This window comes from Pristis pectinata, chromosome 26 (assembly GCF_009764475.1).
Source record: "Pristis pectinata isolate sPriPec2 chromosome 26, sPriPec2.1.pri, whole genome shotgun sequence".
Classification (NCBI taxonomy): domain Eukaryota; kingdom Metazoa; phylum Chordata; class Chondrichthyes; order Rhinopristiformes; family Pristidae; genus Pristis; species Pristis pectinata.
The window spans coordinates 29,597,337-29,625,288 of NC_067430.1; the positions used below are offsets into that span (position 1 = coordinate 29,597,337).

General features: G+C 42.9%; 1 protein-coding gene across 1 annotated transcript; it reads right to left on the reverse strand.

The window, feature by feature from the left end:
* Positions 1-295: 295 nt before the first annotated feature.
* ddx19a (DEAD-box helicase 19a) lies at positions 296-27,857 on the reverse strand. The gene is made up of 12 exons (XM_052039242.1): positions 27,676-27,857; positions 23,694-23,745; positions 20,980-21,078; positions 20,551-20,686; positions 17,668-17,760; positions 17,444-17,546; positions 15,029-15,143; positions 10,743-10,920; positions 9,692-9,929; positions 9,309-9,471; positions 7,287-7,478; positions 296-2,791 (listed from the first exon to the last, which is right to left on the reverse strand). Exons 1-12 carry the CDS (start codon positions 27,730-27,732, stop codon positions 2,730-2,732), a joined length of 1,488 nt encoding a protein of 495 aa, XP_051895202.1. The 5' UTR covers positions 27,733-27,857; the 3' UTR covers positions 296-2,729.
* Between the last annotated feature and the right edge of the window lie 95 nt (positions 27,858-27,952).

The window sequence follows — 27,952 nt, forward strand, 5'->3', positions numbered from 1 at the left end:
ATGCAGTGTTGAAGGTATTATCTATCCAGATAGGGAAAATAACTAGCAAATTTCCAGACTCACACTTGATTAGTAGGAAAAGACAGAAGGGAGCATTTATATAAATATTCAAAATGGATTAATGATGCAAAGATTCTACAAAAACAACAAATAATTCCTGCCTTTTGGGTACCAGACAACATAAAAACATATCACCTTTCCCTATTGTGATATAACACACACACATAAAATGAAGCAACCTTTAAGAAGATAATGATTCAGAAATTAATGACCACTAAAATAAAATACAAAACAGTTTATGTACTTAATCTTTATTCCAATTAGTACATAAGAATAATATGGAAACCCGAAGCAGCATTAGCCATCTCCATTGTCAGGGCTGCTAAATGATCAATTACAATTTGTAAAATTATAGGCATTTCAGTCTCAATTTATCCATGACACGCCATTCATTTCTGCAGTTTAAATATTTCCAATTACAATCCAATTCAAATAAAAATGCACTGTGTACAAATGCATACACCCTATAGTACAAAATTCAACACACAGTAATTGAAGCTGCACAACCAATTTAAGGTAAAGCTTTTATACATGTGGAGAGGGCATTTTGTCAAATTCTCCTAAAATTTTAGGTACAACCTCAAATTCTTTTTAATTTTTACTCGGTAAAAGTTTAATTTATTTCTGCATTTGAACAGAATTTCACAGCCAATATTGTCGCAGAAGATTGTATTTCATATTTTGTCTTTTTTTTAATAGTTTCCTCCTTGCTCTCCCCACTTCCAGCAAACAACAGATTTGAATCAGTTCCAGTGTGAGGAGAGATTGTTAAATAGTTCCCACTTACTGCAGAGCTGCAAGTCAACAAATGAAAACATTACTTGTCGAATACAAGTAGTCATTCACCAGCTAGCCATATATTGCAAATAATTGATTGCCAAACCACAATTCCCTTTTTAATTAGGATTGCTATGCTGATCAAGGTAGTTGTTCCTTAACGTTGCAATGGCAGCTACTTCACAGTAGCTACTAACTATGTGCACCAGCCACAGCGTATGAAGGTTCAAGACAGGGGACAAGCACAAGAAATCACCCAATCTCTGGTTGACAGATTTCAAGTAGAAAAATAAAGATACACACTTCCCAATTCATGTTTAAGGATCAAAGTATTGCATTAGTAAAATGATTTAAAAACAGTGTGTACAAATGTATTGACTTGAAAGTTAACATTCATCAAATGGAATATCTTGTATAAATGGGAAACAACATAACAGCAGAAATCTGACTTGATTAGTGTGTCACAGGTCTTCAAAATGTCATTGATTTCTCTAGCTGCCTCTTGTAGTACAGTAGCACACAGTGCATGGCAAATATAGCCTCACAAGTCAATTATTAGTTTTACATAAGCGTGAAATGGAGAACAATCATACTTAATGTGAGGGCACAGGTCTACAAAAGCTATATCCAGCTAGAAGCTCGGAACAGTATCTGGCTTATATTCTACACAAGCATAAAGTTATACACCCAAGAACTGACTATGATGCATTTCATTTGTGCAGATATTTAAGTTATACGAGTTGAAATTCCAAGCCATCATACAGAATGTTTATTGAGTGCAGCTAATCCAAAAACTATTAACTCTGAAGAAATCGAGCAAGTCACTTTACATGCTGCTCTAGTCTACTTATTCAAACAGCAGCTTTATTCAGGATTTATGTTCAAACTCTTCAATGCTTAATTAGAAATTACTTCTGCCCAGCAAATACTGCTTCTTACCCAAAATGCCTGGAAATTTTAGGTGGAGATCAAATCAGATACCTGGGTCATATAAAAACATATTACATTTTCTATAACCACTCTGGAAGCTAATTATGCAAGCTCCTGTATTAAGCAACTAACATCCCTATTTGGTTAAAGCACTGGGTTAACTGTTAGAGGGGCTTTTTGATTCACTATAGCTGAACAGCAAGTTATGGGAGAGCTTTTGGGGAGGCTGGCATGTCACAGAGTAGGAAGTTTTTTAATCTCAGTCTGTAGAAGCGGCCAAGAGTAACTATAGCACACTAGATACCTTTGAATACAGGGTGAGTAACGAGATTAAAAATGCCATCCCTGGGTCTAGGTGGAAATTAGCTGTGATTAAATTACCTGTGTGTAATAAATTAAGGAAGCCAGCAGATAACCACCTCAACTACCATAGTTGGTGAGAATAAATTACACTCTGTAATTCATATGCTAAATAATGAAGTGTCATTAAATTTGTCTAAGATAACATACCTTGTTTCAATTTATTTCAGTAACATTTCATTCCCAAGTAGAATTAAATCTATGTTTGTAACCCACTGTATTAAAAATGAACAATATCGGAACTGAAAGGGTCACTTTTACTTCACATTTACATTTCTCACCTTTTCTTTGTTGTTTGGCATTTCAAATATTCTTTTTAAGGCTAACTAGGACAAACTATATAATGTTGAATGTTTTAATGTAAACACTTCCCTGGCATCTTTTATTATTCACTCCTTTGAAGGAAAAATACAAAATTTTACAGTCCCAATGCAAACTTTTAAATGAGGTAAATTGAATATAATTTGATTCTGTCAGTTTATTCTCAAAATTGGCTACAGAATAAACTGAACTGATTCCAAGTCCAAAAGTCCAATTGCATCTGGGCAGTGCATGTTGTCACAGGGTTGAGAAGGGCTCAAATGAGTTCAGCCTGTTGTACTTCAGTTAGTGATCTTCTCAATCTCATCAAGGTCATCTGTATCAAGTTTTTCAATTTTCTTGTCTGGAAGAGAATCGTAGCGTGGTTACAACACAGAAGACCACAGAGCCATTGTGTCCACACAGGTAAATGTCAATTCTGGTCAAGCCAGCAATCTGCCATCATTGAAAAGCAAAGTATTACATTCACGGACCAAAGCTGGAACCAATTCATGGCTGGATGATTAGAATCAAGCCTGGATTGTTCATTTTTAAGCCAGGTCCAGCCACAAACCAACAATCACATTTAATAACTCTGGATACCTTCTCTGGTCACAAAGCTGAATGTCAGTTATCCTCTGGTGGGAGTTCTATTTTAACAGACTACGACTTATAAAGACTTGCGATTCTATCACTAGAGAGTCACGTTCATTGGCTTCCATTTATCCTCCAATAAATCTGTCCACCATCAACAAGGCTCAAGTCTGATTCCAAGTCCAAAAGTCCACTTGCCTGAATGAGTGCAGCTTTAACAACACTCAAGAAGCTCGATACCACACACGGCAGAGCAGCCTGCTTGGTGGGCACCCCATCCACACCCACTCACTCACTCACTCCACCACCAACACACAGTAGCAGCAGTTTGTACCATCGACAGGAGGCACTGCAGCAACTCACCAAGACTGCTCAGACAGCAGCTTCCAAACCCACTGCCTCTACCAGCTAGAAGGACAAGGGCAGCAAAAGCCCGGGGACCACCACCCCCTGGAAGTCGCCCTCTGAGCCACACACCATCCTGACACGGAAATACATCGCCGTTCCTTCACCGTCGTTGGGTCAATATCCTGGAACTCCCTCCCTAACAGCACTGTGGGTACACCCACACCTCAAGGACTGCAGTGATTCAAGGCAGCAGCTCACCACCACCTTCTCAAGGGCAACTAGGGATGGGCAATTAAATGCCTCGAAGCCCACAACCCTTGAATGAATTAAAAAAAAGCAAGTTCTTTCTTTAAGGACGAGTGGGATTAATAGGAGGGAAGGATGTCTAAAAATGAGACTTCTTCAGCACTGTTCTATTAGAACCACTGAAGGGTAAGGGACCTTTATTTTCCCCATGCCTGTATGCTTTACAGAACACCTTTCACTTTGCTGGGACGTGCAGGGAATTTTAAACTGCATCAGCACATCCATTTTGTGTGGCCTTGATCTCTGATTAGCAAGCAAGCTAACTGAGCATGTACAGAGGTCCAACAGCATTCACGTACTCCCTTTCCAATCACATGCAAATCACACCTCTCACATCGAACTGGATTAGAAGGGAACATGGACCATCATTTAGTAGGTTTCTATGGTTTGTTGTCACTCCATGGGCCACAAAGTATGGAACTATTTACAACAGTTCCCAGAACAATACACATTCTATAACTTATAGATAATCAGCATATGTTGAATGTCCTCAGTGAAGAGTTTTCTGTTGAGCCTATACTTCAGACGCTTTTGACTGTATATGTCAAGGAAATTATTTTAATATCGTCTATATGCTGTAAACTGTTGCTTTCCATGAGGCAACAGTGTTCAGTCAGAACACTTAAAGAGGCATACAGTGCTCAAAATGAACCAGCGCAGACAAGAGCATTCGAACATGAAGCATAATGTACAATAATGACATTGATTTCCTACTGCACCTATTATCACTGTCACAATAAATTTTCAGATAGAACAACAGTGCAAGACATTAACTTAGGTGACGTTGATTGGTTTTAAGTCACAAAACATTACTCTGATTCTATGGTTCCACTGTATTGCTATAAATCCACAGTCCAAGTGTTGAGGAGATGGGACTTTAAATTAATCGCAACTCTAATTTTTCTTCTAACCCTTGAACAATTTGGGATCCAGGATGGAATGCGTGGCCTTCGGCTAATCATCCACAGAGATTGCGCTATTGGTGCGCAACCTTTTTGCAAGGTAGGTCAGGTTGGTCATTCAAACTACCATAAGAAACATGTTTTATTTTCACCAATGGAAGCAGATGATGCCTTTTAAAACCAGAAGGTATAGGAGCAGAATTAGGCCATTCAGCCCATCCAGCCTGCTCCACCATTCAATCATGGCTGATCTTATTTTCCTCAACCCCATTCTCCCGTCTTCTCCCCATAACCCTTAACCCCCTCACCGATCAAGAACCTATCAACCTCTGCCTTAAATACACCCAATGACTTGACCTCCACAGCCGTGTGTGGCAACAAATTCCACAGATTCACCACCCTCTGGCTGAAGAAATTCCTCCTCGTCTCAGTTCAAAAGGGACGTCCCTTTATTCTGAGGCTGTGCCCTCGGATGCTAGACTCTCCTGCCAATGGAAACATCCTCTCCACATCCACTCCGTCCAGGCCTTTCAGTATCCGGTAGGTTTCAATGAGATTCCCCTCCCCCATCCTTCTGAACTCCAGTGAGTACAGGCCCAGAGCCAAAGGTTTCTCATACATTAACCCTTTCATTCCCGGGATCATTCTTCTGAACCTCCCCTGGACCCTCTCCAGGGCGAGCACATCCTTCCTTAGATACCCAAAATTGCTCATGAGATTCCAAATGCGGTCTGACCAACACCTTATAGCCTTACATCCTTGTTTTTATATCCTAGTCCTCTCGGAATGAATGCTAACATTGCATTTGCCTTCCTTACTACTGACTCAACCTGCAAGTTAACCTTAAGAGAATCCTGAACTAGGGCTTCCAAGTCCCTTTGCAGCTCCGATTTCTGAATTCTCTCCCCATTTAGAAAATAGTCTACGTCTTTATTCTTCCTACTGACACAAATGCCTCTGTTCTCTCTGTCACACTTAATCGCTCCTTCCTGTCACTCTACCGTCCAATCGCCTCATCTACAGTACTCCTCATCACCCTGCCAATGACCCCAAAATCTTCCCTGCTCTTTTCAAAAGCACTTGAGCCTTCCTTGAGTGAGGAGAAAGAGATTTTATTTGAATCAAAAACTTTGGTTAGGGAGTACTTGGAACATTCATTTTTCTGGGAACTGTTGTAAATAGTTCCACACTGTGTGCTCCACAGAGTGATGCCAAACCACAGAAACCTCCATTTTGTGGCTATTGAAGGATAGTGCATGTTACCTTCTCATCAATGTCCACGTGAGGGGTGTGGTTTCCATGTAATTGGAAAGAGAGTGCATGGTTGCTTTTTAACCAATCAGAAGTCGGATCTTAAAGACCTTCTGGAGTCCAAGGTGAGGGCAGGCGCTGTGCATCGCAAGCTCACTGTCTTGGAGGAAACTCATAACTGCACCAATCACATGAAGACCGATTCTTCACCCAATGAAGAACAGAAGATGAATGCCATAGGCACTGAGACCTTGTGGAGCACAGGCCAGCTGCAGACGTCACGGAGGAAAGCACACTTTGCAGGCAACCATGGGATTACAGACCAGATTTCAGTCACTGCTACTTTAACGTAGGTGTTTATGTGAATGAAAATCCCTGTCTTTGAACTATTGATGTAGGAAGCTTCTCCATACATTCCAGGGGTTTAGATTTCTTTCTCAAACAGACTGCTGCAAGATGTCTGTCCATTAAACATGAAGAAAAGTGCGGTAGACAGGAAACACCTACAGCTATAACCTCTTAGATGATAATATCCTTCCTTAAGGAACAGATGTTTGTGCACACTTCGAGAATCAAACTTCTGCTATTTTGTTCATAGAAGTTCCAGTTTGGAGAGGGGAAGAACAGCTTTCATTTCATAATTTAATGCACATATCAAATCTTTCCAGTTAACATCTATTCTCGTAAATTCTCATAAAATTTAAATAGTTAAAACAACCCGAAGTTACAGTACATGCTTAATCCAGAGTTTGTTCAGCTGGGATGTAATGGTGAATTCAAATTTTATAAAATATGATTTATACTCCCATTATAATCTGTCTTGAGAATTTTAGTACAGAACTTAGAACATAAATAGAACAGTACAGCACAGGAACAGGACCTTTGGCCCACAATGTCTGTGCCGAACCTGATGCCAAATTAGACTAACTCTCTTTTGCCTGTATGTGATCCATATCCCTCTGTTCCCTGCATATTCATGTACCTAACTAAAAGCCTATCATATCTGCTTCCACCACCACCCCTGGCAACCTGTTCCACTCTCTGTTTAAGAAACTCTTCCCCTCTCACCTTACATGTATGCCCTCTAGTATTTAACATTTGTACCCTGGGAAAATGATTTTGACTGTCCACTCTATCTATGCCTCTCATAATTTTGGAAACTTCTATCAGGTCTTCCCTCAGCCTCTGACACTCCGGAGAAAACAACCCAAGTTTGTCCAACCTCTTCTTTATAGCTCATGCCCTCTAATCCAGGCAGCATCCTGCTAAACCTCTTCTGCACCCTTTCCGAAGCCTCCACATCCTTCCTGTAATGGGGCGACCAGAACGGCACACAATACTCCAAGTGTGGCCAAACCAAAGTGTTATGCAGCTGACTTCCTGACTCTCGTACTCTGCGCCAATGAAGGCAAGTATACCGTACACCTTATTTACTTAAAACAGGACTAAGTGACGTACTGAAGTGGTCCTGGATCCGGTTCAGGATGTTCATGCTGTATTTACTGTCCACCATGTTGATAGCCAAACCACGTTTTCCGAAACGGCCTGTCCGTCCGATCCTGTGAAGGTACGTCTCGCAGTCTGGGTTACCGTCCTTATCCACAGGAAGATCGAAGTTTATGACAACAGAGACTTGCTCAACATCAATACCTGGTGTGAAATGGGAAGGAGGGGTGGGAATCACAATTTTTACCCATTTCATAATTTGAGATCACAGACGTATTCTATTAAATGTAAGCAAGGTTTTCTTAAATGGTGGTGGCAGTGCGGGAGAAACAGAACCGTACCATTTGCTGAGAACTCACACGGAAGCTGTTGATGTGTGTATACAGAGTCCCCCTGTGTTTAGGGACAGTGTGGGAAACAAGAGGGTCGAAGGGTTTGAAGACGGGTCTGTTGACAACTGAACTCACCAACTGCAGGTTGCTGGTCTGACAAGGAGATGGAGATCTGTTGACTCCAGGCAGGTGTGGACCTCCTTGAGGTTTCAGACAAGAGACGGCGGATGCTGGAATCAGGAGCAAAAAACAAACTACTGGAGGAACTCAGCAGATCAGGCAGCATCTGTGGAGGGGGTTGGACATGTGACGTTTTGGGTATTAGAGTCCAGGCGAAGGGTCTTGACCCAAATGTCGATTGTCCATCCCCCTCCACAGAGGCCGCCTGACCCGCTGAGTTCCTCCAACAGTTTATTTCTCCAGCAGGGAGCTGGGGAACCGAGGGGAGAGGAATGGGAAACAGCCCTAGAGTGAGTGAAGGTGGGGAGAGCTGAGAGGGGAGGGAGACCCCGCAGGACAGCCCTCCCTGTGAGACTGCTAGTCTGATGAGGTCCCCATCCCACTGAAGCCACTGCTGTCAAATGCCCCGGACCATGGCCCGACACTGAAGGAACGCCGCTCAGGGATGGAGCACGGGGCTTCCCTTGGGGCTGGAGATCAAGGGAGGGAGATGGTGGGGGTGGGGAATGTGTGGAGAGCAGGGATCTGTAGAAAAGGGGGAAGGAAACCCAGTGCTGGGAAGTGGGGAGACCGAGGATGAAGGAAGGGGTTTGGTGGGACTGAAGGAGATGGGATTTGGGGATGGGAAGCCAGGATGAGATCAGTCAGGGGGTGAGTGGGTGGGTATGTAGAAGGGAGACTGCGGCACTGGGCAAGGGCATCTGGGTCCCACCCCACCAGTGCCCATCAACACGTGTTCATACTTCTACATGTGTGTCCATCTGTATCTGAGCATCAATGCCCATGCAGCAGAGTCTGGTCCCTAGTCCGTTTGGAACCCTTTGCAAGGACCATGTCTCTGTCAAGATGACACCTGGTGTGCAACGGCCATCCCACATTAAATGATATCGTACAAAGGCAACTCTCACTATGAAGCTCAGGACCTAGAACGCCAGGACTTTCATGGACTGCCCCAACTTTGCTCCGTTATCAGAGACTGGGATATTATCCTCTGTCTTGAAGAACAAGACACTTTCTTTGGGAAGGGCAAGCTAGTCGGGGAACATCTTAATGGAGTAAGCTTTGGCATCGAGAATGCAGGAAGGCAGTTGACAAGGTCCCATAAGGTAGGCTGGTCCAGGTTAAGGCACAAGGTGGGCCGATTAACTGGATCCAAAACCGGCTTGGAGATAGAGGGCAGAGGGTAGTGGTGGAAGGATGGCTTTCTGATTGGAACTGTGACCAGTGGTGTCTCACAGAGACTGGGGCTGGGAACCATGCTGTTTGTGACATAGTAACGGCTTCAATGTGAATGCAGGAGTATAAAGCTTGCAGTTGGCATAAAAGTTGGCGGTGTTGTTGACAGCAAGGAAGGCTGCCTAAGGCTACGGCAGATGGAAAGTATGTAATCCTGACAAGTGCAAGGTGATGCAGTTTGGGAAATCAAATAAGCAGATGCATGGTGCAGGCATGAACTAGAAATCGCACACCACTCAGCACTTCCCCAGGACAAGTTCTGTTTGAGCAGCAGCTCCTGAGTTACCTCTTGCACAGACATTAGTCGTAACCAGGACTTTCTCTTTCCCATCCCGGAATCGCTGGATCACAGCAGCTCGCTGTTCCACCATCATCTCACCACTGAGCAACGCTACCTGATGACCTTCTTTAGACAATTCTGCTGCCAGCCAGCCAGCCGTCCTGCGGGTCTGTAAGTGAAGCAGCAGATTAAATAGTCGCTTTACAGAGGGCTCAAGAAAATAATTCAATTTATAAACTAACCATGACAAAGAAATGTTGATGTCTGTGATAAAAATGTGTCTGCACAGATAAGTTTTAGCAATGCCTGGTTGTTTAGTGAGAGCAGAAAGTGGCCTGGGTGTTGGTACCTCCACTGATAAGCAGGATTTAGTGCTAAAGTTTACTCACATGGCAAAAGATCATGGCCTGTGCTATAGTTATTGCTCCATAAATATTACACAGAGCCTGATATTTCTCTTCCTTGCTGTTGCACAGGACATAATATTGCTTAATTGTATCCAAGGTTTCTTCCTCTCGCTTCAACTCGATAATGTTAGGATCGGGAACAACCTTCTGTGCAAACTTCCAGACAGAGTCTTCAAATGTGGCCGAGAACAGCAGCATCTGACAGTTCTGAGGCAGCATCCTGCAAGTGCAAGAGGAGGAGTTACTGATTCAGCTAAGTTCACTACTTCTGTTTGCATCCGTCACAAGCAACACATTCAGTCTGGATAAAGGGTCTTGACCCAGAACATCAATTGTCCATTCCCCCCACAGATGCTGCCTGACCCACTGAGTTCCTCCAGCATTTTGTTTTTTTGCTCCAGATTCCAGCATCTGCAGTCTCGTGTTTCTATTCACCCTTTATCCACAGCTCAATGATCAAGGAAAGTGAAACCTCAACAGAGACGTCACTGAGGCAATTTAAATCTGGTTTCATTGATATTAATTCCATGACACAAAGTAAACTTTTGTCCCCAACATACAATCTCATTCAGAAAAGCCATGCACAGTGCCACAGTAAGCAGGGATTCAGGACTGGAGGCAAGGCTACTAAGGCAGTGCAGTGTGGAAAGAATTGCAAGTACAGTAAAACTGGCACCCTGGGGAAAATGGTGCTGTCAGAGAGGCAGATTTCCCAGATTATTGGAAGTTATTCAATATTAATACTGTAAAACACTTTTTAATTCAATTTTTTAAAGAAAAGATGTTACACGGAAGTATAATAAATTTTCTAGTGAACCCAGTAAGTTTCAAGGGACCATGGGAAACGGGAGCCTGAGTTTCAAGGAAGCACCGGAAACATCACCTGGTGAGCTAGCTACTGAACTATTGGGATATCCAAATAATTGAGACAACAGATCACCAAAATTTTACTGTACTCTTCCCCCGAATCTAATGATACTTGTTTTTCTGGAGCATTGGAGAATATTTTTAGTTCAGTAATCAGTAAACCTACTTCTGAATTCGAATGCTCTGGTCTTGGTGTCCTTGAGTAGCAATCATGACATCAGCTTCATCCAGGACAAAAACTTTAATTTTCTTGGTATCTATGAATCTCAGCTTTGTGCACCAGTCCATTACTGTCCCTGGTGTTCCAATAACGATTTGTTCTGAAATCTTCTGGCCTTTCTCAACTGGAAACAAAAACCATATTCAACACCTATACCTAGTGCATACAAATTAATGAAGCAAAGGTCGTTAATGTTATTAACAATTTATATTCAGACAGTAATGCATGTATTGAATGGAAACATGAATAATAAAAATTCCCTCGGTCTCGGCAAATTCCAAACATGAAAAAAATAATTGGGTCGTTTCTTCAGTGTTTAAATTTGCAATCATCGATCAAACTTGTTCACTTATTCTGGAGATGTAGTTATGACTGGCAAAGCCACAGCTATTACCAAACGTGGCAGCACTGGCTTCATACAACTCTGCCGGCAGAGTCAACTCTGTCTACTGTAGACCAACTGGGCAATCTCCTTCCATTAAACAATATTACTGAGCTTGTTTTTCTTTAAATTTACAATGACCTGACAGCTTCCCAGTTACTATGACCAACTTTTATTTAAGGAGGTTTCTGGCAAAACAGGAAAAAAATACAGATTAATCAACTGGTGGGATTTGAACTTGTGTTCCCTGGTTTGCTAATTCAGTAGCTTAATCTCAAATTGTATGCTACAGTACCTAGAACATACCAAACCATACTATATCTGCCATTCAGAAGGAAATAGAACATAGAAAACCTACAGCACAATTCAGGCCCTTCGGCCCACAAAGCTGTGCCGAACATGTCACTACCTTGGAAGTTACTAGGCTTACCCACAGCCCTCTATTTTCCTCAGTTCCATGTACCTATCCAAAAGTCTCTTAAAGGACCCTATTGTATCTGCCTCCACCACTGTTGCTGGCAGCCCATTCCATGCACTCACCACTCTCTCAGTAAAAACACTTACCCCTGACATCTCCTCTATACCTACTCCCCATCACCTTAAACCTATGTCCTCTTGTGGCAAACACTTCAGCCCTGGGAAAAGGCCTCTGACTACCTACCCGATCAATGCATCTCATCATCTTATACACCTCTATCAGGTCCCCCCTCATCCTCTGTCGCTCTAAGGAGAAAAGGCCGAGTTCCCTCAACATGCTTTCATAAGACATGCTCTGCATTCCAGGCAGCATCCTTGCAAATCTCCTCTGCACTCTTTCTATGGCTTCCACATTCTTCTTGTAGTGAGGCGACCACCATCTTGACACTTCTCAAGAATTTAAATAGTTATAACAAATTTATTTTCACTCTCCTTTCTTGCTTTGAAATGCTACAGAAATGTACAGGTCCAGAAAGTACCAGACTTCATTACTACATGCTAAGTACTGATTTAGATGCTGAGCCACAACGCAAGTTACAATCAAGTAGATCTTTCAGGAGCCACAGATCAGAGTAAAGAAATGGCAAAGATTTCTGTTCCTGCATAAGATCCTCCGAACTTTACTGGAAAATGCAACCATGGACACACTAGGACACAACGTGATGGCTTCTGTGTGGAGGTAACTTATCAGCAGTCAACGTTTAAGCTCACAGACCCCACTTCAGAGGAACTGCAGCAGAGATAACTACATTTACAACAGCAGATAAAAGGAGAGCACAATCGAAGGTGGAAAAAAAACAAAAGTAGGTTGTGCAAGAGAAAGGCGGGAGTAGGTTAATCTCACTCAATACTGCCAAAAATGACTGTAATGAATTCAACAATAACTGAACAAATATTAAAAAGTAAAGCACTTGTGTAGAGTAACACACCTTTCAACTATTACTGTCAAAATATTAAAAATTTACTTTAATATTTACTTTATTAAATATTCTGTAAATTAATAATTCCCTATCACAAGAAATTTAGATAAAAGGTCAAAATTCTACCGTGTGCTGTATTTTATTTTTAATATAAAGCTTGATCTAAACTTTAAATTTGGTTGGCACTGGCAAGCACACCTGAGAAAGGGAGCTACACTGACCAGTCTGCTTACGGATGGAGGTCACTGGGGCGAATTCTCTGCCTCACCCCCAACCCTTCACTCCTCGTTCTCTCTTCCAATCCCCTCTTCCTCTGACCCATGTCCTGTGTCTCCTCCCCTCTCTGATCACCAGACAGGAGGGTGACAACTGCTTCATGTTGTAGGCTCCCCCAGCAATCACATAGCTCTGGTGGGTGGAAATGTGGCCTCTCCAGACACATAGGAAAAAACACGTCATGCCAGCAGTCACTGGTACCTTCCACAGATCATCAGGTGATCAGCTTGTATGTTGGGGGCCAGTTTCATGAAGCAGGGACTCTTCTGTTTGGTCTAGAGAGCTGTACCTCACCCTGGGAACATTCCCAAGACAGCCCGCAAAGAGAGACAGATAGGTGATTAGGCAAACAGATGGCAGATACACGGAGTATAATGTGGGGAAATCGGAGGTTATTCACTTTGTTACAAGCAGAGAAACAATATTATGACAAAAGTATGACAGAATTAAATGTTGGGATTCATAGAAATGCATTTCCTCTTATAAACAGTGCAGAAAGTAAACCTAAAGGGAAAGCAGGTTGTTACAAAGGTGTATGGAATGTTTGCTTTTATTGCAAGGGGAAAGGTGTACGTGTAAGGATGTTTTACTACAAATGCAGAGGGCTTTGGTCAGACTACACCTGGAGTACTGTGCACAGTATTGGTTTCCTTATTTAAGGAAGGATATATTTGCCTTGTATATGATCCGGTGAATGTTTAGGGGTTTGTTCTATGAAGAACGATTAAGCAGAGTGGACCCATACTTGCTGGAGGTCAGTAGAATAATCTCATTGTAACACAAAATTCAGTGGGGGTTGATAAGGCAAATACTGCACAGATGTTTCCCCTGGTGGGGGGAATCTGGATCTATGGACAATAGGCTCAGGAGAAAGAGTTGCCTATTTAAGTTGGAGATGACCAAGTACATCTTCACTCAGTGGGTTGCAACTCTTTGGAATTCTCTCCTCCAGAGGTTAGTGCAGGGTCAGAGAATCACAGAACATTTACAACACAAAAGGCTCATCATGTCTGTGCCATTCTAAAGGGTGCCAAGCTTGGATAACCCTACTTTTCAGCACTAGATCAATTGCCGTGCAGGTTATAACTCTTCAAGTATTCATTCAAGTACATTTTAAATAGGATGAGTGCTTTTGCCGCCATCGCCCTTTCAGGCCAAACTAGTGGTCGAATCTTTGAAGACTGAGATTTAAAGACCCCTGGGCAGAATCGAGGGTTACATGTACCAGGCAGGAAGGTCAAGTTGAGACCAAAGATCAGGCCAGCCTCAAGCTTCTTGTGCAGAGATGCAGGTTCAAGGGGATGCATGGTCAAATCCTATTTCTGCTGTTCTGACTATATGTCACCTATATCAATAATCAAATGGACATGGAAACTGAAAACAAACACCAATATTGGAGTCAGAAGTAAATATTTTCATGGCGACAGGGTTTTGCATCGAAACCTCTCATTTTATAGATGACCATCTCTGCACTTTTGATGTAATTTCACTTTAGCCAAGCATCTAAGTTTGAGGAATCACTATATTCTTTTCTTAAAAAAGACCATTGGGCATTTAAAACTTTATCATACATATGCACTGACCTGTGTGTAAAATTTAAAAATAAACCTTTGGCAATAAAAGTAAGCTTAGAATTTATAGACTATTTCTTCTCAAGTTACAAGAAGCTAGATTGTTCGAGCTCTGTACTTATTCTCTTCTGACCAGATAAGTGTCATTACATTCTGCAAGATTACAGAGTGAAATATATGACAGATTACTAAACTGTAAAGAACACTCATGTGGCTCTCTGCTGCACAGAGGAAAGGAAATCCACCATTCTTGCAGGTTTGGCCTGTATCTGACTGCAGGCCCAATGACGTGGCTGACCTCTGAAGTAACCTCAGTGCAGGGGTAATTAGGGATGGACAACAAATATGTCTTCTCAGCAACACCCAAAACCCCAAGACAAATAAACACAGACATACAAATAATCAAATTAATTTCAAGATGAGCTCTTTTAGAATACCAACAAGGATATATTTGTACATAATCTTGTTTAATAATATTTTTCATTTTTCTTTTTAATACACTATCACAGATATTTCTTGAAATTTGCTTGGAAGGTCAGCAAATCATCCTTTTGACTGCATAAACCCTCACATTATAATCAGAAGCCATGCTCCCACAGTACTCACGTCTGTTTCCTCGCACAGCATAAGCTAACTTGATATCAGGACAGAACTTTCCCATCTGTTCAATCACTTGTCCGGTCTGCAAGGCCAGCTCATAGGTTGGAGAAAGGCATAAGCACTAGAGGGGTGAAAAATCAACACCTCATTAAGGATTGTAACATGGAGAAACAGTAATGATATCTGGATAGCAACACGGTCAATTATAAACTGTGCCCCCGGGATTGGATTGTCACAGGAAGCTCAGATACATGGGCCCATGCCCCTATACTTCTAGTCAGAAACTGTGTTTAAGACGGTAGGTAAGCAGAAAGCTAAACAGAAATTAAACCTGGAAAGACAAAAGATGTGCATCAGACAATGGATCATAAAAGTACGCAGGCTCAATAAGAATTGCTCTTCCATGAAGCAAACTGAAGAAAATAAATGAATTGCAGGTGCAAGTGCCACCGAGCCAAGGGCATGACAGGGCAGCCATTACTGAGGAATGGGAAAAGGCGGTCAGGTCTAAGACCTAAAAATACCAGGAGAGAGAGTGACATTACTCGTGAGATAGTGCTGGAATGAGCAGAGTCAGGAGTAACGCCACATCGCATTAGATCACATCGATGGTCAGAGGGGATATAAAAGGAAGGTGGGCAGAGATTTTACAGATAGAATTCAAGGAACAGAAAAGCATTGAAGGCAGCATTGGGAGTTGTGTATAGGATCCTGGTTAGCAGTTGTGACGTGACAGACTGCATAAAGAAGTTAGACGTGCATGTCACAAAGACGTTACAGGACAACAAAAGAAACCCTGCAGGTCCTGGAAATCTGATACTAAAACAGAAAACGTTGCACTTAGCCGTTCAGGCGGCATCCGTGAAAGAGAAACATTTAATGCTTCAGGTACTCAAGCTGTCAAATTAGGCAGAGATGACAATGACAGCGATTAATGCTGAGACTTTATAAGGCATTGGTCAGGCCACATTTGGAGTACTGTGAGCAGTTTTGGGCCCAAATATCTAAAGGAGGATGTGCTGGCATTGGAGGTCCAGAGGAGGTTTACAAGAATGATCCTGAGTAGGAAAGGGTTAACATACGAGGAGCATTTGATGGCTCTGGGCCTGTACTCGCTGGAGTTTAGAAGAATGGGCGGGGGATCTCATTGAAACCTACCAAATATTGAAAGGCCTGGATAGAGTGGACGTGGAGAGGATGTTTCCAGTGGTGGGAGAGTCTAGGACCAGAGGGCACAGCTTCAGAATAGAAGGACGTCCCTTTAGAACAGAGATGAGGCGTAACTTCTTTAGCCAGAGGGTGGTGAATCTGTGGAATTCATTGCCACAGACGGTTGTGGAGGCCAAGTCATTGGGTGTATTTAAAGCGGAGGTTGATAGGTTCTTGATTAGCAAGGGCATCAAAGGTTACGGGGAGAAGGCAGGAGAATGGGGTTGAGAGGGAAAAATAAATCAGCCACGATTGAATGGCAGAGCAGACTTGATGGGCTGAATGGCCTAATTCTGCTCCTATGTCTTATGATTAAAACTTAAGAACCTTGGGAATGCAGAGCAACGAAAACCAGCTTATACCCATTTCATAGACAGAAGTAAGTGGGTATGACTGAAGTGGTAAGGTACAGCATAAACCTAAAACAAGGTCCAAACAAAGATAAGAAACCAGAACAAACATTATCCACTAGGATACAAAAGCAAAACAAAAAACTAAACAGATAACAATAGTTACAAATAGGGCTCCAAGCAGCCACAATCTGATTGATTAACAGAAAAAGCAGTCAGTACAGATGAGTTGGGCCGAAGGGTCTGTTTCCATGCTGCATGTCTGTATGACCATGACTCTAAAAGACAGAAGGGGTTAATCAGCACAGGTCATCTAGATGTGTCCGTCTGATTAGCATCAGTCCATGTGGGAGGAAAACGCAGCAGCTGTTCCCAGTTACGGAACAAATCTGACAGATGTGTGGCAGCAGTTTATAAGATAAGTTACTCCCCAAATCACTAAAACAGCAATGTTACAGTGAACACAGATCATTTAGAAAAGCTGTTTTAATGTGTTAAAAAATACACAACTGGTCTTGGAAAATCATAACTGAGTTCTACTATAAACCTGTTTCTCTTTCTGAACCAGACTTACATTTATAATTAAACCACTGAATGTTGGAAGTACTCAGCAAGGTAGACAACATCTACAGAGAATGAAAGCAGTTAACACTTCAGGAATAGGATCTTCAGAGGTACTGACGAATGATCATTGACCTGAAATACTAACTACCTCCCTCCATAGATGCCACCCGATCTGCAAAGCATTTCCCCCATTGTTTTTACTTGGATTATATTTACAATTGTAATTTTGAGAATATAAATTAAGAAATTACTGCCATTTTCCTTGAATGTATCACACTGCAGAATTGTACCACTGTACCTGTGGATGCCTTTGGGAGAGGTCCACACGACTGAGCATAGCCAGGACAAAGGCAGCCGTCTTCCCAGTGCCTGACTGAGACTGCGCAATCAGATTCTGTGGGCTAGAGAGGAAAAGAAAACACAAGAGGTCACATCACAAAGATGTATATTAGGTAAATTTGCAATAATCTTTCAAACAATCATCTGCACATTAGGCCACAATAACGAGTGTAATAAACCTACGGCTCTGCAAGCATCATGGGCAAGGCTGTCTCTTGGATCTTCGAAGGTCTGTTGAATCCCATTCCATACACACCTTGCAGAAGTTCCTTCTTCCTATAATGCAGGGAAAGAAAAAAATTATTTACTAAGCCTTTTCTATTGTTCACTCTCTTTTTCAATTAAACTGGCTGCTATAAATGGGGATACTGAAAATTATTCACTCAATTTTCCTTCCTTTGTGGAAAAATTATTCCAGTCTCATCGTTCTGTACTCCCACTCTACAGCCCAGATTTGTGTTGGCTCATACCCACACTGTTAATGCTAGCTGATCAGTGAACAGTGCAAAGACAGTTCTTCAATTTATTTCTAATTTGCAGTTTTAATGAGGTTGCCTTTCAAGCATGCATGCTGGTTTATTCTTTAATGTATCACACAACTCTCCTGAGAAAAATGTGAAAATGTCTTTAAAGTTGCTTCTGTGGCAAAATACAATATCTCATCGTGCTGAAATTCATTTGCCAATTATATGCCTACTCTGTGAGATTATTACAGAATAAATACTCCAACACGTCAAACTAAATGTCAGAGCCACCTAAATTAGTGATGCATTGCAGCAGAAAAACCTGAGTATGTTCCTCACGGCTCATCATTTTCCATTCGTGTCTCTTTCAGTTTAGTTTTAAACCTTCACACTCAATTAGAACACTGTTGACACGGCATCAACAGAGACAAGCACCCCAAGCTTTCATCACTTTGCACTAAAATGGACTTTGTTTTTTGATCTAATTGTGTTCTTTCTTGTAAAAATTGTGTATAATTTATGTTTAATTTACATTTTTTTGTGAATGCTGCTTATCTGATGCTATGTGTCTGTAATGCTGCTGCAAGTAAGTTTTTCATTGCACCTGTGCATATGACAATAAACTTGACTTTGAAACCATTTGCAACATTGTACTGAGCACCAACTGGCAAAACAGAGGCATTTGCCAAGACTATCACCTTATCTCCCCAGCGGAGAGAAGGCACAATTGTGAGCAGTGAATATAGTAGACTGGATAGGAGGAAATACAAGAACATTGCTATCGCACTCAAAAGGGAAATGATGGTTTACAGAAATGCCTTAAACCAATCATAACATAACTGGGACCATTCCAAAATAGAAAAGTGCTGATTCATAAATCAGGCAATGAGTAATACTTTGGAAACAGGACCAGAGTATTAACAAATCAAAGGCTGTTGTCATGAAAGAGAAAGTTCAGCAAATCTTTTATCTTTTGACAGTAAATACTATGGTGTTAAATGCACTAAAGAAATAGTATTATTCTGTCACTGTGTTTGTTTTTGCACCAACATTATCTATGGGTTCTCTCTTGGCACTTGTAAAGAGAGAAACAGAACTTTAAAGACCACAGAAGCCGAAGTGAGGCCTGACACTTCCTGGACACTGGCCCAAGTAATAATGATGCTATAAAGTTCAAAAGAAGTTCTGTTAAGGCAACTGTGTAGGTAGCTAGGGAGCAGAGTCAGTGGTGGTAGCTGAAGGCCATGGCTTTGGTCTTTTCAATACTTCGTTGGTGGAATTTCTGGTTCGACCAATAATGAATAGCCACCAAGCAGCCTGAAATTTTAGAGACAATGGAGGGGTCAAGAGGGGATGGAGCTCAGTTAGAGCTGTATGCTGTTAGCAGGTACGTAGAAGGGACAAGAATAAATCCATGGTGATTCCAGAGGTAATGTTGGGGTGTGGAAGGGAAGCTGGTGAGTTGGTCTCTATCTGTATATACGTAAATGGAATCATACCGCCAGAACAGACTTTGGAGAGTGGCGGGGCGCAGTGTCAAAGGCCATATTCAGGTCGAGACGGATGAGAACGGATACTTCAACTGAGTCAAAATCACAAAACACATTATTAGTATTTTTGGTAAGAGTCACCTCGATATTGTGGATACCTTATTGGAGGGATTCAAGTGAGGAGTTCTAGTTAACTTGGGTGTGAATTTGGAAGGCAACGTGTTCAAAGACTTTGGAGGGAAAACAATGGACTTAGCAATACACTGTACAGTTCACTCTTAACTAAAGGCTTCATTCCAGAGGGCATATACCACACAGCTATGATCTACCCTGCTTCTTATTTCTACATCAGATTCCACCTGTCTTATATCTGCTGCTCTTTCACTGCACACATCATATTCAGTAGAATGGTATTTCTAACAGGGAAGTACTTTACAATAAACTTTGTCACTTTAAAAAAAGATCTATTGCAACAAGTTGGAACCACCCAAAGTTGTCCTGCAAATTAGTCAAGATGAATGTGGTATTGTGGTTTGAGCAGCAAATTGCACTGGTCCTCACGAGACTTGTATTAAACTATTCATTAGAGTTTCACAGCTCTCTCGCAGATTGCACCTTTCATTATGAATGGCTGATGACAGCATCTTCAATGATATTAAATTGTTTAAGGAAGAATTCTTCAGCTGTAGATTAAATGTGATGAAGTGTGGGACTCTGGGACTCCAATCAACCGTTCATAATCTCACCCTGAAGGACCAGGGAGAAAAATCTTGACTTTTGCCCAAAGGTGAGGATGATTCTTTGGTGATTTTACAAGGAAGCTTTTTGGAAAACATGGTATATAAACTGCTCATTAGGTTAGTGCCGCAATACTTGAGCTGTTTTGTACAAAAACAATATGCTGGTTTAATGCTAAACAACTGAACTCTTCCCATCTCCTCAGCCATAAATTAAGGCGAGTTTAATTCCGTGTGGTGAAAGAACAAACTGTTTCAGCAAGTATCTGAAGGAGGTACAATAAGTGGGCATTTTGCTGCACAAAGCTTGATCAAATATGTACTTTATCTAGTTGACTGCAATGACAGAACAGAAGCTTAGAGGGAAAAACTTACAAATGCAGCTCTTCAAAGGACTTCACCGAGTAGAGTGGGGAATTTGGATCTCTCTGCAGCACCTCAACCTGGTGTGATGATTGAACCAGGTTACTGCGGATGAGCTTATTCAACAGGGACTGGGCAGCCTTGTCCTCTACAGAAGCAAGAGTTAAAATGGTCACCACATAGGAAACAGAATAAAATTACCACAATACTTCATACAAAAGCAATGCTAAAACCCAAGCATGATGGGAATACTGACTATATATGATAAGCCTCTCTAAAATTTCAGAAATGGACATGTCCAAAAGGTTGCCTGGTGGCCTCAATGATGAACAAGATAAATACTAAACACAACAGCATGCAGCTTTTTTTGCTCGCCCATCAGAACATTTGGATTAAACATACTTTCATTAGTTTGAACTTTAGAATGCAAGTTAAAAATACCTCTGTCATCTTCGTCTGGCTTGGCGTCTGCACTATCACCACTTTTGTCTGGTTTACTGCTTTTATCCACTTTATCCGAATGATCTTGCTTTACAATTGCTGAAATGGAATTATTGAATAAAATGAAGGCAAAACCTTCCCAGCAAACCAAAGTAATTCATTTACTGTGCATGCCTTGTTCCACAATAATTCTGACAATTTTATCCAAATGCGGAGGTTGCCAAAGATTACAGGAAGGCAATGAAGCTTTCGTAATATCGAGGTAATTTAATTAGAATCCATAATAAAAGGAAAAGTAAATAAAAATATACTCAGTATGCTAGCTGCTCCAGTCATAGGGATACTACAATTCTCAAATAGAGGAGGTTCATGTTGTCATCTGATATTTATGGGAAATAGGAGGTATATATTTATCAAGTCTGAACAAGCGATGTTTTCATTCAATAGTGTTTTAGATGAATGATATTCAACAGCTATAATGTGATACACGGCAGAAAATTGTGCTGTTCTTGTTGTTGTTTAAAATTTAGTTGGCAAACAATCTTTTTGTTTTAAACATGAGCTTTGTATGAGAAAGTTGCAATTCACTGGTTAAACAGTAATCTCCTTGTTGTATATCCAATACCCTTCTGGGCCACGTTGCCTCTGGAGGTTCAACCTATTTATGACTCTTCATCTGCACTTTCCCCACTATCGAAAGCACCTCGATGTTAGACGCTGCCTCAAGAAGGCGACATCTAACATCAAGGATCCTCACCATCCAGGCCATGCCCTCTTCTCACAGCTGCCATCAGGCAGGAGGTACAGAAGCCTGAAGTCGCACACCACCAGGCTCAGGAACAGCTCTTTTCTTAAAACTATCAGCTTCTTGAACCAACCTGCACAACCCTCAGCAATGGAACACTGCAGACCACCTCTTGCACTGCTGTGTCTTGTTTCTGATTGTGGTTTTGCACTGTCTTGTTTTGGACAATTTTTCTTCACTGTATTATACAATTTATGTATAGTTTATACTGAATCTATGCACCTGTGAATGCTGCTGCAAGTTTTTCCATTGTACCAGAACCTCACCATACTTGTGCGCACGATAGTAATCTCAACTTACATATCGAATTAAATGTTCCACATTTCGTACATTCCCTCAAGTCTCACTGCGTCCTCATGCTCAAGAGACTTCAAAGGTCCCAAGTCTAACTCTCCCTTTTCAACTACCACTGCTCTGCGTAATTCTAGTTCCCTAACAGTGAACAACACACACAAAATACTGGAGGAACTCAGTGGGTCAGGCAGCACCTATGGAGGGAAATGAACAGTCAACATTTCGGGCCGACACCCTTCATCAGAGTCCTGATGACGTGAGAGACAAGAGTGCTGCCTGACTCGCTGAGTTCCTCCAGCATTTTGTGTGAGTTGTTCCAGAATCCCAGCACTTGCAGTCTCTCTCGTCTCCCCCTAACAGTGCAGCCTTTTCCAATTCCCCTCCTCTCTCTTCCTGGTTTCACAAACCATAGAATGGTGTAACTGGTTCTCCAACTTAATAACTCCATTCTGAACACTATAAACACCTGCCATCAATCATTCAGGCCATAGTACTCGTGCCATTTAAATGCAACTTTATTTGAACAAAAAATGAAAACTACGGATGGTGGAAATTTGAAACAAAAGCAAAAAAAGCTGGAAAAACGCAGAAGGCCAGACAGCAGCAGTGGAAACAGTCACCTGAAGCTGCAGATGCTGGAATGATGAAGGGCCACAGACCTGATACATAGACTGTTTCTCTTTCCACAAAGGCTAACTGACCTGATGAGTTTTTCCAACATTTTCTATTTGACCAAAAGCTTGAGAAAAATGAAGCCATATCCTCTGTAGCTTAAAAGATGTTCTCAATGAAATGTTAAAGACTGAGTGGAATTGACAGAGTAAATGTTGTAACAGTGCTTGCCCTAGAACTGGGGACACAGCCTCAGAATAAAGGGTCAAGACTGAGCTAAGGTAGAATTTTCTCCCGCTGCAGGGTTGGGAATCTTGAGAATTCTCTACCCAGTGTGCAACAGATGCTGAGTTATATTCTACACAAAAATAGGTTTTTTGACCATGGGTGACGATGGGTTATGGAGATCAGACGGGAGACTGGAGTTGAAGCTATGACCGGATCAGCCATGACGCCACTGAGTGGCAGAGTGGGCTCGAGAGGCTGTGTGGCCCACTCCTGTTTTTTTTATGTTTTTGGTTTCAACTGATGTTCCCATTAGCAGAAAATTACTGGCAGAATTTGTTGAAGAGGTCAGTGTTCATCCTCAAACAAGCCTTTTATGTCCTTGTGATTTTTAGTAACAGGTTAACTTCCAGATGACCATCCAACTGATGGAAGGTAATCCTGACCGCTATTGTTTGTTGCTGCAGTTCTCGTGTATTTGGTACGGAAATGGAAAAACACTTTCATTACCAACTATTGTAAGACTGTAACACTTTATATTAATAATGAACCATGAGAAGACTTGAGGATCATCTGTAGTTAATCTTACTTAAGTTGGAAAGTTTAGCTGTGATAAATAAATGCATTGAATTATTTCCATTCCTGAACAGTTAGAACAGAGGAAAAAAAGCTAAAATAATTGTAATATTTAGAACTGTACCAGACTTGATCTAATAATGTTTTGGCTCAGCATGCTCCTGATGGGTCTGAGCATTTACAGTGCCAAGGACGCTCTCACCTTCTTTTGGCTCAGCGTTCGGACTCTCTTCCTTCAGTTTCAGGTTGCTCAGCTGCAACAAGGAAAAGGTAGGTTATTTACAAAACAGGAGTGGGAGCATTCTGAAGGTGTAATTAGTTGGTGAAAAAGAGGAAGAGTATTATGATCAATCCTTCGATTCTAATCCATAATCCCCCTCATGTTCAAACTTCCACCATAGACTGTTCATCTTACTACCTTTAGAACCCGCCTCATCAAACCTCTGATTACATCCTCAGTATTTTCTCCTCTAGTTTTTTCTACTGAATGTGCCTCCATCAAGCATTTTGGAATGTTTGAGGCAGTTAGGATAAGGTAACACAGCAGATTTAAGGGAGAATAAAGGAAGATTTAGGGAAAATATTCAGGAAATAATATTGGGACAAAGGAGCTATCTTTTCAAATTTTTATTCACTGACAAAGGTGTTTGATTTTACTTGAAACACGTGACAAAATAGCATGGATTCAAAGAGTAATACAGCAAAGAAAGAGGTTCTTTGGCCCAACTGCTCCATGCCGACCACAGCATCCTCCCTGCTAGTCCCAGTTGCCTGCATTCGGCCCATAACCCTCCAAGCCCCTCCCCTCCATGTTCCCATGCAAATGCCCCTTAAATGTTGCAACTGTACCCGCCTCGACCACTTCCTCTGGCAGCTCATTCCAGGTACTCACTGCTCTCTGTGTAAAGAAGTTACCTCTCAGGTCTCTTTTAAATCTCTCCCCTCTTATACCTGTGCCCTTTAGTTTTGGCCTCCCCAACCCTGGGGAAAAGACTACGACCGCCCACCTTATCCATACCCCTCATGATTTTATAAACTTCTATGAGGTCACTCCTCATTCTCCCTCGCTCCAAGGGATAAAGATCCAGCACGGCCAACCTCTCCCTATAACTCTGGCCCTCTAGTCCAGGCAGCATCCTTGTAAATCTCTTCTGCACCCTCTCCAGTTTGACAATGTCTTTCCTATAACAGGGTGACCAAAACAGTACACAGTACTCCAAGTGTGGCCTCACCAATGACTTATACAACTGCAACACAATGTCCCTACTCCTAAACTCGATGCCCTGACTGGTGAAGGCTAGCGTGCGAAATGCCTTCTTCACCATCCTGTCTACTTGCACGTCCGCCTTCAATGAACTGTGCATTTGTACTACCAGGCCCTTCTGTTCCACAACACACCTGGGAGTACAAGCAGCTGACACAAGAATAACAAGTCAACAAAAGAGAGCACAATAGCATAATTGTTAAATTATGGTTTCAGTAACCTAGGATCCTGCACAAACGATCAAAATCCATGAGTTCATATCCCAAAATAGCAGTGGAGGAATTTGAATTTAGTTAATTCTGGAATATAATGCTCATAACCGTAATGATGACCTCAAAACTATCAGATTACAGGAAAAACCTGTCTAATTTACTAAAGCTCTTTGTGAAATAAAATCTGCCATCCACTGCCAGCTTGCCTTCCGAGCAATCCCAGACTAATCAATATAGTTGACTCTTTCCTTCCCTCTCAGATGTCACTTGGTTCCATTAGAGATGGAACTTGCCAAAGACATTCAGATTCCATTAAAAAATGTCCTTACCAAATAATGTTATAATAAATTTTAAATGGCATAAAACTTACATTTATATCTTTTTGTCTACCTGCACTGCACTTTCTCTGTAACTGTAACACTATATTCTGCATTTTGTGTTTTTTCCCCTTTGTACTACCTTGATGTACTTATGTATGGAATGATCTGTTTGGATGGCATGCAAAACAAAGCTTTTCACTGTATCTCGGTACATGTGACAACAATAAATAAATTACAAATTTTGCATGACCCTGCAAAACACTTGAAAGTAATTCATAGCTTTTGATATATTTCTGGTGTAGATAATGATGTAATCTAGGAAAATGTGGCAGCCAAAGTGTGCACAGCTAAACCAAGGCAGTCATCATCCCCACTCTTTATTCCCATCTTCAATAATGCTATGGAATCTTTCACTTACACATAATACAGGGTTAATTTTACAGCCGCCGATGATGTAAATGACAATGCAGTTCAGCTTGAATGTCTACATTGGGAACTCAAATCAATGGAGGGAGAATTGAATGCATGTAAACCGGACCTGGTATTCCCAAGCCCAGGCAGAGACTGTGTGTCAAAAAGTAAGAAATATCACGCAAGGCTGTAGAACTCATGTTTCATGTTGAATGTTAAATAACAAAGGTAGATGACAGTAATCAGCACCAGTGTGCGATACCAGTGTACACAGGTAATAAGCAACAGTTGTGAGCAGCATGGGAAGGTTCTGTATGGTACTGTGTTATCTGCATACGGTAAGCATTTTAGTGTAGGCTACAGGACGGACGTGACAATTTTACACAATCCACCTGCTTCCAATAGCAATTCCTCCCCCTCCCCCAACAGATGCTGCTCGTCACGCTGAATTCCTCCAGCAGATTGTTTGTTTAACTAAGAGCATTCTTGTTTCTTTCTGCACACTATCTGCACATGACCCAAGACATTGTGCAGGACGCAATGCCCTTGGTGCTGGAAATGATGCTGATGGGCATGAATGTGTTGCACTGGAAACATTGCTGCATTCACTGCAAATCATGCATAAACATTACAAAATCTGCAGCAGTCTGAAGATGGATGGGCATTGAAACCCATGATGGTCAATGCAGGACACAAGCATGAATGATGAGAGAAACAAATTTATAAAATTGATCAGCAAAAATCTGCAATGCTCAAAATCTGAAATTAAAACATAAAATGCTGCAGAGATTCAGCAGGTCATGCAGCATCGGTGGAAAGAGATACAGAGCTAATTTTTGAAAGGATTAGTTGAAACGTTGACCCTGTTTCTCTCTCCACGGATGCAGCCTGACCTGCTGAGTAGGTTTCTAGCATTTTCTGTGTCCATCAATGCCTGGGCAATAAAAGGAACATTTTAATTGTGTCTGAGAGAGAATCCAAATCCCACCTCGATGATGCAGGAAACTGGATGTGGATCAAAATAAAACTGGTCCAGGATGAGACATCATTTTGGGGGAAAATGTGCCCCCACCCATCCCTCCCACCCCCTCCCATCACCCCTCCCCACCTCCCCTTTTGCCCTCCCCCATCCCTCCTCCCCTCTAACCTCCTCCCTTCTCATTACCTCCCCATTCCCCTGCCTCCCACCTCATACCCCCTTCCCATCGCCCCTCATACCTCCTCCATCCCCTCATCCTCCTGCCCACCTCAACCCCCTCCCCCCTAATCCCCCCACCCGCCTCATCCCCCCTCTCCCATCCCCACCCCCTCCCTCATCCTATTCCTCCCATTCCCCCTCCTTCCCGCCTCATCTCCCACCCCTTCCCACCTCATCCCTCCCATCACCCCTCTCCCATTCCCCCTCCTCCTCATCCCACCCCCCCATCCCCTCACCCCCCCCTGCCCCCATCCCATCCCCACCCTCCTCCCCTGCCCCCACCTCACATCCCTCCATCCCTCTCCCCCCCCGCCCCATCCCCTCCCCCTCATCTCCCCCTCCCTCCCCTCCCCCCTCCCTGCCCCCATCCCATCCCCCTCATCCCACCCTCCCCTCCCTCCCCTGCCCCATCCCATCCCCCCTCCTCCCTCATCCCCCCCACCTCACACCCCCCTTCCCCTCCCCCCTCTCCTCCCTCCCCCCCCCCCCCTCCCCTCCCCCCCCCTCCCCCCTCCCCCTCCCCTCCCCCCTCCTCTCCTCCTCCTCTCCCCCTCCCCCTCCCCTCCCCCCCCATCCCTCTCCCCTCCCTCCCATCCCTCCTCCCTCCCCCTCCCTGCCCCATCCCCATCCCCCCCCCCTCCTCTCCCCTCCCCTCCCTCCCCCCCCCCCCCATCCCTCCCCCCCGATGAGCCCACAGCCCCGGGCCCGCTCTCTCCGCCGGTTCACAGGCCGCGGGCCCCGGGCCAGGAGCCGCCCGCCCCCCCCCGGGCCGCACCCACCGACTCGGCCGCCGACTCCTGCAGATCCACCGCCCGCGCCCACGACTCCGCCGCCATCGTTCGCGAGGTGGGAACCGGAAAGGCGGGGGACCGAAGCGGGCAGCGGACACCGGCGAGTGCGCAGGCGCCGACCCCGGTCCTACCTTCAGTGGCGCCGCGCTGCCGCCGGAGCCCGCGCCTTCGGTTCCGAGGCTCATTGCTGCATCAGCTTGAACTTGTCTCCCTGGAGCAGAGGGGCAGAGAAGGTGGAAACCTTTGCACTGACATGGTGGCTGTC